This window comes from Gavia stellata, chromosome 5 (assembly GCF_030936135.1).
Source record: "Gavia stellata isolate bGavSte3 chromosome 5, bGavSte3.hap2, whole genome shotgun sequence".
Taxonomy (NCBI): domain Eukaryota; kingdom Metazoa; phylum Chordata; class Aves; order Gaviiformes; family Gaviidae; genus Gavia; species Gavia stellata.
The window spans coordinates 35,904,063-35,921,685 of NC_082598.1; the positions used below are offsets into that span (position 1 = coordinate 35,904,063).

The following is a 17,623-nucleotide window of genomic DNA, read 5'->3' on the forward strand; positions in this document are numbered from 1 at the left end:
GTACTGCTATAGTTTAGCCCTATACAGTATTAGGACCAGTTGTTGGCAGTTGCAGAGAACAGAAAATTCAGAGTATCTGGGAAAGACAGGAAGAAATCAGTGCCAGATTTTCACTATTTCGCACTTTAAGTGTATTTCGATTGCTATCAACATGTCAGCACCTGAGAAAAAAAAATACTAAGACATAAAATGGATCTTTTAATTTTTTAACCAATTACTTTTAGTTAAATGGACATGAGCCAGCAATGTGCCTTCACAGCCCAGAAGGCCAACGGTACCCTGGGCTGCATCAAAAGAAGTGTGACCAGCAGGTCGAGAGAGGTGATTCTGCCCCTCTGCTCCACTCTCATGAGACCCCACCTGGAGTAACTGCGTTCAGCTCTGGGACCCCCAACATAAGAAGGACGTGGACCTGTTGAAGGGAGTCCAGAGGAGGGCCACAAAGATGATCAGAGGGATGGAGAACCTCTCCTATGAGAACAGGCTGAGAGAGTTGGGGTTGTTCAGCCCGGAGAAGAGAAGGGTCTGGGGAGACCTGATTGCAGCCTTTCAGTACTTAAAGGGGGCTCATAAGAAAGATGGGGATGAATTTTTTAGCAGGGCCTGTTGCGATAGGACAAGGGGTAACGGTTTTAAACTGAAAGAGGATAGATTCAGACTAGATACAAGGAAGAAATATTTTTTACAATGAGGGTGGTGAAACACTGGAACAGGTTGCCCTGAGAGGCAGTAGATGCCCCATCCCTGGAAACATTCATCCTGATCTAGTTGAAGATGTCCCTGCTCACTGCAGAGGGGTTGGACTAGATGACCTTTAAAGGTCCATTCCAACCCAAACTATCCTATGATTCTATGCAATTGCTGTTAATGAAAGCACACTGGCCATTGGCTATGTCTTCTAAAACATTTTGAACAGCAATAAAACTTGTCACAGAGAAACTTACTTTGGGTAAGCAAAAGCTTCCTATGTGTAACTATCAATAATATAATATCGTATTCTGTAACTCACAAGTTCAAATCTGAACTCTAGGCAAGGAATACTAAAGTTTTCAATATTTAATTAAGATGCTTCTTGTAAAAGCTTAAGTGGAACGATCTAATTAAAAAATGCTAATGTGGAGGTATAGACTTTCCTTGTCAAAGTGATGTATCTTATTCCTTCTTCTTCATCTTCCTGGTTTGGTTTTGTTTTTTTGAAGACAGACAATACCTTATCAGAATAAGCTTGACTGCTATGAATAAAATATTTGAAATGCCACCATGCATACAAAGTGTAACAGTTAGGGGATAATTAGAGGATATTAGTTAGAAGTGTTTCAATAGCAAGACAAGATAAGCAGTTCGCTGCACACAACCAGTTTTAACGTAATAGGGTCTACTCTTCATCCCAATATGACCAATTAGTTTGTCTTAAGAGTGAATTTCATCCTTTTATTTTTTTTAACAATAAAAGTCATCAGCCCTTCATACAGCCCCCCATACAGCATTATACTTGGCTTTATTTTTGGTACTAAAAAAAGAAACAACTAGCGGGAAATTACAGGCAAGCAACACTGATTTGGTCCTGGTATTGTTTATATAAAGCATCAAATACCTTCTAAACAGAACTCTGCCAATACACTTCAAACCAGATGAACCTCCCTGTTGCAGAAAGGCTACTATTCTACACAAATGCAGAAAAAGTTTAAGCCTGAAAGAGCTTACAATTTATTCCGAAACAAAACCAAACGCATTAGATGGGAGTAGGGGGAAATAAAAGAAGTACATCAGGGAGGGTTTGTTTTCCTACTTGTATTATTTTCACAGTGTTACATAGCTTAGTTATCTGGCAATTATAATATTGCAATTCATTTACTATTTGCTAAAATAAATTTATAAATATCTAGATATAAGTGTGTATTTACAAATATGTATTATCAATGGTTATCCAGGAAAAAACAATCTAAAGCACCTTTATATGATGCTGACATTGGGACTGGCAGTTAGAATTCAGAACGCAATCCTAGAGTCATCATGGACTCAATATACAGTGACAACCAAAGCCACCAGCAAAACACTGGTCCACATCAGGAAGGATACTGAGACAGAAACGGAAAGCATCACTTTGGTGCTGCGTAAAACCTTACTGTGTCCACAAACAGAATACTGCGTGTAGCTCTTATCCCTGCATTTCAAGAAATACATATTGGAGTAAGAGAAGGGCTACAAACATGATTAAGGGAATAGAGAGCCACCTTCAGAAGGAAAGCTAAAAAGGCTGGGACTCTTGGAAAAGGCTAAGAGATGATGTGCTTAAGGTAGATCATAGAAGAGGTAGATAAATTAGAAGATGAATGAATGATTACTCTACCTTGCAACACAAGAACTAGAGGACCTCTTGAAATCAGTAAATCAGTTTAAACAGGCATAAAAGAAAAACACTCCTTTTGGTTTTTCAAAACAGAGCAGGCAGTGACTTTCAACACATTGTTGCTACTGAAGCGTACAGAACCAAACACTGCTAGCACATTCAAAAACAGAGCAGCCACATTTAAAGAAGTCAGGCCCATAAACTGATTCCAAAAGGACTAAATAAGCGCCTGCCTTCTGACATACCTACTCTAATGAGTGTGGACACTACGGAATAAGCACAATTTCTCTGCCAGGGAAGAGCTGGAGGCTGATTCAGAAAGCCAGAGGACTACCATTTAAATATTATACTACATAGAAACAAAACTGGAAGTAGAGGTTCTAAAATCCATCTGAAATTTTAACAGAGTACCAAAGAGATTTCAGTCCTAAAGAGTTATAACCCTAACTTTCCAAAGTATATTCATTCCTATTGACACCTGACAAAATAATGTTTGTCAGATTATCAATAATATCAAGGACTAGCATAGTTTACTACTACAGAGGCAACACTCATAGATGTTCATGTGATATATACAGTAGCCTTTTTGGTAAGAGTACAAAATACTCCACCCACACAGTAATACAATTATTACTGACTTTAGTAAGCTCTCCTGCTTTACATATGCTAAGAAACCACTTTCTGCTTTACTATACCTTTGCTTTAGCAAAATACCACCAGCTGAATCCTACAGCACACGTACTTAACAGGCTCCCTTTATGTTCAGTAAAACCTAAACATCTTCAAGGTGTAGCTTGAAGATTAAACACGGAAGCATCCAAACAGTGTCATACCCGTTACCGACTCCTCAGATTCTCACACGGCCGTGACTGAGGTGTCTGCCTTGATGAACAGCTGCAACTTCAGGACGGACTTTGACCCACCTCGTACACCTGCGCGCGGTACCTTTACGGTGCCCACTCAAGCCCAGCACCCCCTGCGCCACCTTCGGCTGCTCCCCGCGCTCTCCCACGAGCCGGGGACGGGGACGGGGCAGTCTCCTTCCGCCCACGCCGGCCGGGCTCTGACCCCTTCCCCCGGCACACAGCCGCCCGCCGTTCAAGCGGGACCCCGAGCACAGCCCAGCTCTTTGCTTCTTACAGGCGCCGAGAGCAGCCCTGGCGCAAACCATCGCTTCTGCTCTCGAAGGTGCTCTCTCCTACCTCTAGCACGCCCCCGGGGGAAGGAACTGCAGGGTAGAGCGATGGTCAGCACCTCCCAGGACAGGCACAGGCGGAAAAGGCTGGCTGGGGAGGAACCCCACAGGAGAAAGGGGCGCGCACCCTCTCTCCCCCCCCGCCCCCGGCCTCTCTCCCCCCGCCCCCGGCGCACACTCACGCGGGACGCGGGGGGCTGCGGGCTGCCTCCTCGCCGTCGCTCTCCTCCGCCTCCTCCCCGATGTCGGGCAGGGTGATGAGCAGGCCCTTGGCGCCCGCCCGCCCCACGGGCTCCTTGTCCGTCACGGCGGCTGCCGGCCGCGGGGGGCGGCCGCCCGCTCCCCCCGGCGGCACCGCCCTGCCCGGCGCGCAGCCTCCGCCGGACGGGGGGCGCGGGCTGGGGGGCAGCGGGGCGCGGCGGCCGGGCGCGGCGTAGCTTGGCGAGGAGAGCGCCCGGGTCCAGCGCCGCCACCTTCCCGGCGGCGGGGTGGGCGCCCCCGCCCGCAAGCCCGGGCAGGGGCGGCCGGCGGCTCTCCCGCCCGGCGGCTCTCCTCTCCCGCCCGGGGCTGCCCGCCGCCTCCCGCGCGGCCCCGCGGGCGTTGCTAGGCCAAACAAACCCGCCGAGGCGCGCACCGCCCTCGGGGGGGTGCGAAACGCCTACGCGCCTGAGAGGCACAGGGATGGAGGCGCGCGTAGGGCAGTAACCTGTTGCAGCCTCTGAGTTAAGGAAATAAAGCGTGGCATTTTCCCTTTAACTAAAATCCCACCTAATATTAAGGGGCAGAAACCAGCCCCACCTGCCAGGGTCGCAGGGCTCCGCTTCGCACCCTCCCGTTGTGCGGCGCACGCGTTTGCGCACAGAAAGGGTTGAAGAGGAACAGGGAGCGAGACGGACCCCATCCAGTACCCCTTTTTACACCGTGTCAGGCAACCGCATGAGGGAGCTGCGAGGAGCAACAGCCCACGTGCAAAGATGCTACCAACAATCCCAGGCAGCTTGAAGAGCAGTAGAGGGTATCGGGATCAAAGTCCTTTCTCTCTTTTGCTACAAATACCACGCAGCTGGAGGCACACAAGTGGGGGCTGGGGCAAATACCGCGCGAGCTTTGCAACGCAGGGTTGTCTGTCTGGATGGGGGGAAGAGTGGTCACGCCAGCAGCAGTGTGGGGACACTGTACTGGATAGTATTATGGACAGGGCAAACATTGTGTCAACTCAGAATATGTCAGGTGGCATGGCCCTTGGCAGCATCCAAAAGAGCAGCACAAGCTGAAATATAGTACAGTTCCTTTACACATAGGAGCCCAGGATCATACATCAAGCAACTAGTTGTACTGTCAACTTAAAGCTGGCAGCTGCTGGTAGATGACGACCAAGGATATGAAGTGGGGAATTTTATCCCTGCCTTGCCTTCCTGGCACGTCAAGGAGTGCAATGAGCTGGCAGGGTGGGGCACACACAACACTAAGTACAGGACTGAGATTTGAAATTGGGATATTCTTGGCCTTTTTTCTTACAAACTGAAAAAAGTATATTCTGACCAAACCTTATGGAATAGGCCCACATAAACCTAACAGCAGCACGATCTGCGTTTATTCCTCACGATGCCAAAAAGCCTTGACTGAGCCACAGTGAAAGTAGCATAATTAAGCACGTTGGTGTGTAGTATATTTATCTCAGCTGCAGGCCCAAAGCAACCCTGCATGAAGGCCTGGAATAGAACCTGTTATGGACATCACTGTCCGTGACTTGTTCATTACTCCCTGTCATTCAAGAACCACAGAAACAGTCAGGTTCCACCCCAAATCTACAGACTTGAGCATTCTGCCTCGCTCAAGTCTTTTAGATATTCTGCTTTCAATACAAATGATTCCTCTTTAGTCCTAGGTAATATCTTTGACACGACAAGTTTGGAACTATTTTTCATTTATTTGGTATTCATCTCCTCAGCAAATCAGCGTAATATAGTCTGATGTTGCCCACTGCAAAGAAACTACCCAGCTCCAATATAGACTGTTAATCCTGAAAGGACTTACAACTCTTCACCATGGTAAGCCCATTTATTTACTCTCAATAATATTGTCAAACAAAATGTACAGGAGCAGAGCAGAAGTAGGTAACTTTCAGACAAACAGGGAAAACGTATATGAAAATTTTATGTCAGCTATAATTGATGATTACCATTGGCCCTGTGCTTATTGGTTTTGTGCTTTTTTTTTTTAATGTTAATCTAATTCTCATTGTGAGCCTTTAGAATGTCTTTTCCTGTTGTAAATTATTTTAAACTGAATGTATGTACTAAAATAACTGTTTCTAACACATCATCATATTTTTATAATCCAAAATTATTTTCACTCATCAGCAAGTACTTTTAGTTTGCATTCGTAGGTATTTTACAAAACTATGCATCCATAACACATTTTCTCAAGGTTCCGAGACTGATTTTGGGGGCATTTGTAGTAACAGGAAAAATCTTTATAGAATCTAAACACACTGTCATTTGTCAGGGTTTAAGGGCCAGAAAAGACCATTTGATCATCTAGTTCGATCTCTTGTATCACAGTTCACCTCGGCATTTCTCCATGCATTCTCTGCATCTTTATGTAATTTTTAATATCCATGTGAACTGCTAACATTTTCTAAACAATTTATATTGATGTAGAATGAGAAATTCTGCTACTATGTCATTACAGATTTAGGAAACATAGGAACCCTTTCACATGTTAGTCTTTAAATAAGAGAAAGAACAACTGACATGGTGCATACCTGGCACCCCATCCTTACCGACTTGCCTCCTCAGCTTTCAAGGCCTAAGCTCAAAGAAAGAATTTGTCACTTCACCTGAAAAGGTCAGAAAGATGAGATGAAAGCATCACAATAGGGATAATCCTATTACTGTAATCAGGGAATCATCACCTAACACTTCAACTGTAAACAAAGCCGTTTTTGTTTTCACTCAGGACTTCCTGAGCAAGCGAAGACAGTCTACACCCCCTTCACTCTTACATACAAAATGCATTTCATGTGCATACAAAATTATTTCATTAATTATTTTTCTCATTTACATATTTTTATCATCATGACACATACAAACCTATTAAAAAAACCAATGTTTTTCATCTATGCATATAACAAACCATGAGAAAAGCTGCTTAAAATGTTAAGTATTGAACTATCTGAAAGCTGTTTTCTGAAGCAGTAAAACAGCATTCTTGGAGTAATGGTGGTATTGAAATTGATGAGGGAAATGCTTGGGGGGGGGGGGGGGGGGAAGCAATTTACAAATATTCCTGAGATATTGAAGGATCACACACCTACCAAAAATAAAGAATGTTTTATCAGGTCCTTGGAGCAGCAATTAAATATTAACAAAAACATACAAATGACTGTCTAGTGTCTAATTTACAATGAATTGTGCTCAAACACTCCATAAAATCGCATCCAGGCTCAAACATTACGAATATCCTTTCAGAGCACAACTTGCTGGTTCTCAGCTCTCTCCAAATCAAGCTACTAACCCATATGTTTGAACCTTAATGCTCTGGCAATTGCCAACTAGCCCATGTTTCTGTAAAGTATGTTAAGGAAAAAACAAACTAGATTAATAGATAAGAAATTAAACTACAGAATTCTATCTGCTTTCTTTACAATTTTCTCTTTAGCTATCAAAGGCAAAACTATATAGAGCCATAAAGAAAAAGGAAACAAAAAATTTGGAATTAATCTACTTTTGAAGTTTTTCTCCCACCCTACCTGTAACTGTAGTCACAGTAATATTTCTGATACCGTTTAAAACTATTTCTTTTGGGGGGTTATTTTTTGTTGTTGTTGTTTCACCAGTAACAGAGATTTCAGTAATGAAATTACAGCAGCACCACCGCCCCCACAAAGTTGTCTTCTGGTTATGCTACAGAAATATCTATGCCTTTACTTTTTATACAGGTGCACCAGCTGTGCCTTGGCCATGTTTCACATTGATTTCAAGTTCTATTTAATGGCCGGCATATAGTTTTATGAGCATTCAAAGAATTAAGGCGAGATGTGTCAGCATAAACGCCCTTCTGCCAGCTCTCTGAATTTCAGTAGGGGAGAGTAAAACTTTTTTTTTTTTTAAAATCATACCACATTGATTAAATCAGTTGACTCATTAGTCCGAAAATCTGTTTTTGATAGTCACCAGTACTAGCCCCACCCAGAAGGCATAATCAATCCTTCACTGCGTGTTCTGAACAGGCTGCTCACAGGGTCAAGTTTCTTTCTGTGGCTTTCTCTTAAAACAAAGGTTTTAAAACTCACTTTGAAACTCTGCTATGTCTCTTGGTTTCAACTACAGAAATAATTTTCCATGTTACTGACTTTGCTTCACATGGAAAGCTTTACAATTTTAATTTCACTGACTCTCCCCTTGTGTTAGGAAAGCAAGCAGTAGTGTCCACTCTATCTTCTACACAGAATTTGCTATTTTATCATTATTGCATTCTCTTTTACATATCCCTTTGAAGTAGAGAGTCTGTGTCTTTTCTGCACTACATCAGATGGACTTTTTTCCTAGGACATCAGTCATTCTCACTGCTTTTCAGTATTTCTGCCACATTTTTGATACACAGCCTGAAACGACTATCAATCATGATCCGTTTTAACCTGTCACTTCAGTGCAGGTGAATTAAAGTATCAGCAAGAACATGAATAGAGACAAGTAAATTTAAATTATAGTGACTTTTACATATCTTTCCAGCATGACAAACTTTTTTCAGGTTTTCCTGAAGGCTTGATAGTTTTCCAATGATAGAAAATATGCAATAAAATGACCCCATAATTCAAATCTGTACTTTCAAAATTCAGTGCGCTTTACTATTCGATTTAAGTGCCATCACTAATTGCTGATGAAATGCACTGACTCGTTCTTTCTGGGCTGGCCAGTTCAAGATGCAGCGAGATTTGAACATTCCTCTTCTCAGGTGAAGTGCATGATACAACTTGTAATCTTGGATATCATGAAGAAAGATCAATATGATGGAGTCCCGACTTTGTTCAATAGCTTGCTGAAGAGCATGATACACCTTAAAACTGAAGCAAAAATAAGACAAAAAATACATGTTTTCTTTCATGTGGAGGGAAAAAATGACAAACAGTTCTTTTAATAGCTCACGTAATAGTACATTGCAAACTCAAGGACTGGACTCAAACAGGGGTCTTAATGTCTATTCGATGATATAAAATTGTCATTACTTATGTTAAATTAGTTACCTTCTAATTAAAGAAAAAAATCATCCTCTAAAAATATAACGTAAGTCTACAGTCTCGATATAGCCTTGTTTAGCAAAGTTCCTTTCTTTTCAAGATCACTACGTAAGAAAGGTGAAAAGATTCATTTAAAGACAAATAAAAATCATCTTTGGATGCTAGTGATCTCACCCATTATTGCTCTTTTTCAAACATGTAATTTTAAGGAAAGCAATATGCACAGGTGACAGCTTGACTTTTTGAAAAAAAAAAATATTGACTGAGAGATTCAAATTTCCAACAGTGGACATGTGGAGCAATTAACTTTATTAACTTAGGAATTATTCTGAAGTTACAATATATTAAGTAAATATATTAAGTAGAATTTGCATCCTATTTTTTATTAAATTGTATTTTTGATTAAATTACACAGCAAAAAAGATTACCTTGTTAAAAAAATATCTATTAAGAAATTTTTTCCCTTACATATAAAATTTTATATCCTACTCACTTTTTGCACCAGGGATCCTGTAAGAGGTGTTCAGTCACAACAAAAATAATCTTCCTGCTCATTTTTATACTGTTAATTGTGGCTTCAAATTCAGATATGCCCGCTTCAAAGTCCCGTTCTTCTAAACAAAACCTAATTTGAAAGTGGTTATTTTTTTCCAGAGAGATGAAATTCTTAGACACCCAATTCTTGTCCTGTCTTGCATGAATAACATAGGCATCATAATAAAACTCTTCCTGTTGTCTGTCAAGTTCTTTAAAACCAAGTATTCGATTTACTGAAATATTCCAGTAGAAAGCTATTCTCCACCCTTCAAAATGGATGATAAGAACAATAAAAATTACTAGCATCACAGTAGTGGTAGTGATCACAAACAGAAGTTTAAATGGAGCACTGTCTTTGCAGGCTGAGCTATCGAAATGCAACACCAGACTACCATGATATTTAGGTGGGGTGTTACAAACATACTGGGACCTCAATCCAGGTATATATACTTGCGTCACATTAAGCCAATCAGCAAACCAAGCAATGCTTTCACAGGTGCAATCAAATGGATTGGAATCCATCTCTAGTATTCTCAAGCTCTTGAAAGCTGGGCCAAACACTTTTTCTTCAACTGAGGTTATCAGATTTTTCTGAAGGTTCAATGAATGCAGAGAGGCTTGGTCATCAAACAGAGTTGCTGGAAGCAAATTCAAATTATTTGATCCTAAATCCAAGTTTTTTAATTGAAGCAGACCCTTGAAAGCCTGAACTGGAATCTCATCAAGCCCATTTGATTTTAAATTAAGAATATGCAAGTTGGGAAGATCTTTTAAAAAAAGAACAGGGCCACCTGGATTTGCATGTTTCCAAAGTCGGGCTAAATTATTGTGCTGCAAATCCAGAATGTCAAGTTTGTGAAGTCCATCAAACAAGTCTTCTTTTATGTTTGCTATGTTGTTATTGCTGATGTCCAGGACAGTCAGATTTTGTAGAGGATGAAAAGGCGAAGGAGAAAGTGCCAGATTACTGCAACCTACCTTCCTCAGCATCAGTTTTCTAAGGCTTGGGACAAAAACGAATGATTCACTTCGCAAAGCCAAGTTTTTATTATAGGAAAGATAAATATCGTGTATATTATTGAGACCTTTAAACTCATGACCTGTGAGCTCTTGGCTAATTTCATTGAGACCAAGATCGAGAATTTTCAGGTGTCCCAAGGAGGAAAATGCCCCGCTTTCTATTGTAGAGATCCTTGTTTTTGTGAGGTTCAGAACCTGCAAACTGGAATTAGCAAGTGATGAAAATGTTTTGTCAGTTATTCTTTGTAAGTTTATGTTGCAGTTACAGAGACTCAGGTATTTCAGGTTGTGCAGACCTGTGAATGTATTAGCAGTAATTCCTAGGAAATTGTTATTATCCATTATAAGGTACTCCAGGTGGTATAACCAATGAAAGGAAAAATCTTCAATTTTCCCAGTAAGTGAATTTACCAGATTCAGATGTTTGAGGCTGGATAACCCATAAAATAAACGTGAAGATACATGAATGTTATTATGCTTCAGGTTTAAGTATTGTAAACTTGAAAGCCACTGAAATGAATCATCTTCTATCACAGACAGAGAATTTTGAGAAAGGTTTAAAACTGTAAGATTTGTTCCTTGCAGTCCCTGGAAAGTTGACTTGCCAATGTATGAAAGCTTCACAAGGCTCAGTGAGAGGTTTTGAATTGCTGTGTTTGATAACTCCATACAAAGTTTCTTTGTGTGATTTTCACCAAGCTCAACATTGTTCAGTGTGAGGCCAAACAGATTTCCAATTGCATGTAAACATCCTATGTGAAACTGAAGGGAAAAAAAAAAAAAAAAGTTTTGACCTAAATAAGGGGATTATGTAAGAAAGTAGCCCTATAAAGCCAAAATTTGGAAAGGTTTTCAAATGAGATCTTCAAACAGAATATAGCTCCTACACTCGGATTTTTCCACAGCCAAATTCAAACAAACACTTCTTGGAGTTTATACTTCTTATGATAATAGTTCTAAAATTTGTAACACGATTATCATAATTCTGGGTAGTACTCCTCCAGAAGAGGATAGAAAGTTGCCTAGTGAGATGCAAGTTAATTACAATTTTGTATCCAACTAGTAAAACCCTTTCACTAGAAGGATCTTAAAAATTTAGATAATCTCTTTCTTCATCTTTCTTTTATTGGTATCTGCTAGGGATACCAATATACCAGTGCAAAACCAGATAAACTGTAAAAAAGATATTTAGGCCTTCAGACAGCCAAGAAGAAACCCAGTTTCTCTGTGTGAGCAGAAGCTACACTCATGAAATATGATACTACACATTTGCTTCCACAATATAAATTGTGGTGCTGGCCCCTCATCTTGATTCAGATGTCAGCTGAATGATTAAATACTCCATTTGTCAGAATGATTCAAATGCGTAAGGCTGCTTTTCAGATAGCAGTACTGCAAAACCAGAGCAGGTTAAACTAGCATAAAGTAGCACTGCCCAAGAAAAGAGCAGTCCCATCTGCTTATCCACACGCTGTACCCTCGTGCCAATACGGCCATATATATGCAGTCACATGGTGAACCAGACAGGGAACCAGCCTGACTACAAGCTAAGCAAGCCAAAAAATCTGTAGAGTCCAGTGATCCGGTGCGTGGCCTCATTAAAGCTTGTACCAGAAAGAGGGAGGGATGAAGCAGCCAAGGGAAAGAGGACAATGGGATTACCTCTCAGTGGTGGTACAAGTTTATGCCACTTTTAAAATATTCTTGTAATTTCAATATACATGTTCTTTACAGATCAATTAACTGGGAAAAAAACCCAAGCCAATTCAACGCAAATTCAGTATTCATATGCTGAGGGTCAACCAGTTTACAATTGCAACACTTAACTATCACTCTTCAAAGAATCCCATTGTAACACTGAGAAGCAGGTCGGAGAGAACAGTGAGGTAGGCAGCAGAGAAAACACCCACTTGTTTTCTTAAAAGAGTGAGTATACTTTTCTGCAATTATTATTTCTCTGGGGCACCCCACAGGCACAAATGAACATTCTCTTTGATTAACTAGGAAGGGAGACCTAGATTGTATAACAAGCCTTGCATAATATCGTACTTTTTCCCCACTTAGAAAGTATGTCAGCTGTTCATCTTCAGCATGTGGGGGGAAAAAAAAAAAAAAAAAAAAAAAATCCTGCACATAAAATACCTGGTAAGGGTTCACAGAGCTACTTGATCCAGCTCTTGCTTGAGACCTCTGATCTACATGGAACCAGCTCTTGCTGATTTCAGTCGGAGAAAAATAATTATGTGTATCACTACTAGAGGTCAGGAGTAATGCTGTATACAATAGAACGGTTTTATCTTTGGCCTCAGTGGATCAAAAATGTAATGTAAATGCCATACAATCACAAAGGATAAATCAGGATAGTTCCATTTTATACTTACACCTGTTGAATTTCTACTGAAATGCTTCCTACCTCTTTCAGTGGATTTGATGACAAATCAAGACTTTTCAGTGAGGTGTTGCTAAGAAAACTGAAGTCTTCCTTTTTTAACTCAGTAATTTGATTGCTATCCAAGATGAGCTCATGAAGGTTCTTCAACTGTTGCTGCAATCCTAAGTTTGCTGACTTCAAAAAATTATGAGATAGGTCCAAAACATTCAAGTTCTGGGGAGAAGAGGCAAACAGAAAAGTATAAAATTATTTTTATTTTCTGTAATACAAAACCATTTTGAAATATTGCATTAGAGTCTAATTGATTAGAAATGAGTTGCAATACTACAGTTGAAATAAATTTGTAATAGAGAAATGGCAGCTGTCAAGCTCCTTCAGGAAGAAGCCTTCTGCATCTTCCCCACCTGTAACTTTCATTGTGTTCATGGTCTTAACCTGCTAAAATATCTACTGCAAACCAAAGAATTACTTTATCTAAAATTCCTTAACTCATTGAAAGCCCTCCTGCTCCAGATAAAGTGATAAAAGCAAAAGCCTACAGCTGGCTGCAGTTACAGCTACTGCAGTATTAAACCTTGCATTCCACCCTCTTCACTGTGGTCCACCCCCATGAATGGAAGTGATGAAGGGCAGAGGAGTGCAGTAGCAGATCAGTACTAAGCAGATCAGTACTAAGATCAATGCTGTACGCCTTGTAATACTCCAGCTCATGCTTAGGTGCTCAGACTCTTCCTGCACCTGCAGGGGAGGAGATGCTATCCTAAAGGTCACTCCACAGAATGTGCCTTGAGGTGTCCCATGCCTGCCCTCCATCAGTACCAGGGCAGCAGCAAAGCAAGGAAGGCCAGAACTTCAGTTCTGTTCCCAGCACCGAAGCTAGATGTACTCCTTTGTACTTAGTTGAGAGCCAGCTGTCCTATGATACAAACAAGTACATTTTATGTAACTGAACTGGAACACTGAGTTTAGCAGGAAAGTTCAGACTTGTTCAAAACAACACGTACACTCATTAGAACATTGTACAACAATTAATACCCACACATAGTCTCTATTTGCTTTTGTCCTTAGGCCCTGCTTGGTGCAAAGACAATGAAATAGTCTTTTCCTGCCTCCTGTGCTGGTACCCCAACCTCATAGATGCTACAGAGAAGAATACTTAACGACATGTAAACTACCAGGAAAAACAAAGGTCGAGTAAAAAGGTTTTTACTCTTTCTCAATCCCCAAAATCCTGGGAGACACTATATTCAGCCTAAGCACTGGCCTTCATGGTCTGAGTAATTACACCTTGACCTTCAGAATTTAGGCTAGCTACCATTTTTAGACCCCAGGCAACTCAGATTCCACACCATTCCCTTCACCCTATATGCCTGCTGCTGCTATTCTCTCCGCACAAATCCTGTATGGAGAGGTGCCTCGATGGGATGCAATAGGGAAAAGGGGATGGAGAGCATTGACTCATAAGGATGGCTGAGACTCCAGTGTGCTCTAACACAAAAAGCCACTAGGCCTTTTCTTTAGAAAAAGAACGAAGGAAGATCATATGCTGGGTATTTTCAGATGCGAATAGACAGCTGTTCTGTACACACACTGGAAAATACAGTAAATTCCCCATTTATACTTTATTTACCTGAAAAGGTGCATTTCTAAAGCTTACCTCCAGAGTTTTGAAAGGATCATTTTTTATATCTATTCTGTTGTATCCTAGATCGAGCTCAGTCAGGTTGGTGCAGGAAGCAAAGACTCTGTCAGGGAGCTTATACAATTCATTGTGTTCTAACTTCAGAATCTGCAACAGGGGCACGTTTTGGCATAATTCTGGTTGCAGTTTAGAGATGCTGTTGTAGCCTGCGTTCAAGTAAACCAGCTGGCTGTACTTGGTCAGATTTGCAGGACCTAGCTGTCTTAGCTGATTATGAGAAATGTCCAAACCCGTTATATTGTCTGGGAGATCAGAAGGAATTTGAGTCAGCTTTAGGTGACTGCAGTCAGCCATTTCGTTTCGGATCTGACATTGCTTTCCAACTGCCGCACATAGCAAGCAGACAGACACCAGTCTGACAGATAAGCTGCTCCACCAAAGAATAGGGCTTCCCATCGTTTTATCTGCAAAGGCAAAATGAACACAGTACAAATTACAATCATTTTGACACAACTTATGTCTTAAACTGAAGGCTAAGCAAGCCAGGCTCAAATACCAAGTAGTTTTATACTGAGCAAACACTCAGTATTTTTCACTCAAAGGAGCATTCTTTTCTGCAGAAAAGGGATGTCTAAATATCTCTAAATTAAGGTTTCTCTTTGAAAGCAATAGTATTGTCTTACATAGAGATAATTATGTTCAAAAAGCTACCAACACTTTATCTATTATCAATGCAAATTTCCAAACATTTTCCTTTTTCTGATTAGTTTTGTGTTGCTTTAACATGCATATAATACAATGTTATCAATGTTAATCACTACGCTCTGAGCTTAACTACACTTAAAATATTTATAGTTATATGCAGTAAGAATGCCTAATATACCACTTCTTTATTTTACAGTTCTTGCCAGTTTTTGTTTTACAAGCCAGCCATGCAAAATTCTAATCGCCTTTCCATCTCATAGTGAAAGAAGGTGTGGTGGTGTAATCCTCCCTCCGCCTCTCTCCTGGGCTGCTCTACGAGCTCAGAAATTCCAGCTAGGCCCTGAACTTTGTGTAACAAGTTGGGGGGTTAAGCATCCCTTGACCATACCAGGAACTCTTGCATGGCTAAGGTGGGGAACAGCACTGACCATACCAAGCACTCCTGTTACCTGACCGAGGCAGGTAACGAGAGCAGGAATAACGGAATAATCAGTCATCCCCTGACAGCTTTGGAACATTCCTTAACTGGATTGTAGCCCAAGTGGAATGACACCATGGTTATTGAAATTCCATCATTTTGCTAATGACTAAAGCCAATCATCTTGCGAACCTATAAACAGCGGTCCCAAGTGAGGCCCTTTGAGCCCTCGTGGACCACAGAGGGCTGTGACCAGCATCTCCCTCTGAGCGGGACGCCTCTCAGAGTTCGAAAACTCTCCAGTTTGCAAAATTTGGAGGACTGCCACCAAAAGTTGGTGACAGGACCTGGGCCAAAACCCTCTCCTCCTCAAGGCTCAACCCTCACCCGTTGAGAAATTCTGAGACATTTGAAGTGAGTATTTCACAGAGCTCAAGGGGAATTTTTAATGGGTATATCTTTGTACATATATACATGTATCTATCTATCTTTGGGTCTGTGTGCATGTGAATCAATTTGAGTACCCGATAGCAAGTATAGTATTACCATTTCAAATCGGTAATCAAGCCACTGTTGTGGCTGTAGTAAATTCTATTACTCACTTTGCAAATGTTAAACTAATCAATGATTAAGCACTGTTAAAATCTTGTGATCCACCTTAAACTGTGAATGAACCTTAGATTGCTGCTAAATACATATAATCCTTTAGATATAAACCATTGACCACGTCTGAGACTAGGATTGGACCTAACTACACATAAGCCCCATCAGGAGTGTAGAAAGCAAGGGAGTCTACTCTGAACCTTGTGACTCAATGGGAGGGTCTTCCCTACCCTTTGTATTACTTCCACTAGACATAAACAGTTGTCCAAGTCTGGGACTAGGAGTGGACCTAGCCAGTCTCCTCTGAACCTCATGACTCAATGGGAGGATTTCTTTGTTCCTTGTACTCTTTCCTTTAGACATGAACCGTTGACCAAGCCTGAGACTAAGTCTGGATTCAGCCACACCTAAGCTCTGTCAGGAGTTCAGAAAGCAAGGGGGTCCATTCTGAACCTCATGACTCAATGGGATGAGTCCTCTTTACCCTTTTGTTTCTCTGATCACAGAATCACTACGGTTGGAAAAGACCTGTAAGATCATCAAGTCCAACTATCAACCAACACCACCATGCCCATTAAACCGTGTCCCACCAGATCTTTCTGTATAAATCATTCTGATTCAATTCCAATTCAATTTTCCTTTGTATGTTTTAGTAAGTAATACAGTGAAGCTTGCCATCGAATTCTGTTTAGTTGCTTTTTTTATAAACTTCTATTAAAATCACTTCTGCCAATACCCTTGACATTGATTCTTTAAGCTGCCTAAACCACTCATTTGCAACAGAAGGAATACCAGGCTATAGAAAGGTGTATGAGAAAGTAAGAGCAGACAAAATAAATCAGTACCAACTTAATCAGAGAAAGAAATTGAGAAGAGCCAAGGTGTAGAGAAAACACTGTCCATAGATTCAATACATTTATCCAAACACTTCCAGGAAAACTTACACATTTAAGAATTTATATACCCCACCCCATATGTTTTGAGCATTTCCATTAGGATATCAACCTCTGTCCACTGGTGCTTTAATCTTCAATTCCTCTGCCTGTTCAGACATTACATGTCTGATGAATCTCAGACTTTTTCATATTTTATTCAGTTTCGATTTAGTATCCATAAGATTTAAATTCACCTGGTGATCATGTAATACAGCTTTACGGGATAAGGAAGAAAATTAATTCTACACAAATTCTGACCGGAATAGAGCTGTCAGAGCTCAGAAGGGTTTGACTAGCCTGCTGAGTCACAGAGCTTGTCTAATTAAATAGCATTTCTACTAATCAAGAGAAGAGTCCAGTGTATCTTCCATATCATTCTCTACTGAATTAATCTTCAGTAGAGGGAGAACAAATACTTTGGGAGTGCTTACCAGAATATTTTTCCAGGCTTTAGCAGAGAACAGTAAGCTGAGGTTCCTCCGCTTCAATTTTTTTCTTTTTTAAAAAAATATAAGGCTTATACTTTCACCCCTGAAGCTTTGAGTGTCACCACAATCTTCATACACACATATTTGAATGGCCTT

At 40.9% G+C, this 17,623-nt stretch overlaps 2 protein-coding genes across 2 annotated transcripts in view; both read right to left on the reverse strand.

Annotated features, from left to right (window-relative positions):
- FAM149A (family with sequence similarity 149 member A) overlaps positions 1-8,174 on the reverse strand; it is a 37,981-nt gene extending 29,807 nt beyond the window's left edge. The window contains 3 exon segments of the mRNA XM_059817938.1: positions 3,728-3,951; positions 3,953-4,263; positions 8,117-8,174. Of these exon segments, the coding sequence (XP_059673921.1) occupies positions 3,728-3,951; positions 3,953-4,263; positions 8,117-8,174 (593 nt within the window).
- Positions 8,175-8,341: 167 nt separating this feature from the next.
- On the reverse strand, positions 8,342-14,842 carry TLR3 (toll like receptor 3). Its single transcript, XM_009811989.2, has 4 exons — positions 14,394-14,842; positions 12,758-12,949; positions 9,281-11,106; positions 8,342-8,613 (listed from the first exon to the last, which is right to left on the reverse strand). Exons 1-4 carry the CDS (start codon positions 14,832-14,834, stop codon positions 8,385-8,387), a joined length of 2,688 nt encoding a protein of 895 aa, XP_009810291.1. The 5' UTR covers positions 14,835-14,842; the 3' UTR covers positions 8,342-8,384.
- Between the last annotated feature and the right edge of the window lie 2,781 nt (positions 14,843-17,623).

Coding starts and splice junctions, on each gene's coding strand:
- TLR3 (XM_009811989.2), bottom strand. CDS start 14,834: ATGGGAAGCCCTATTCTTTGGTGGAGCAGCTTATCTGTCAGACTGGTG. Junction 12,950..14,393: donor ATCCTTTCAAAACTCTGGAG/GTAAGCTTTAGA, acceptor TCTTCTCCCCAG/AACTTGAATGTTTTGGACCT. Junction 11,107..12,757: donor CATCAAATCCACTGAAAGAG/GTAGGAAGCATT, acceptor TTTTCCCTTCAG/TTTCACATAGGATGTTTACA.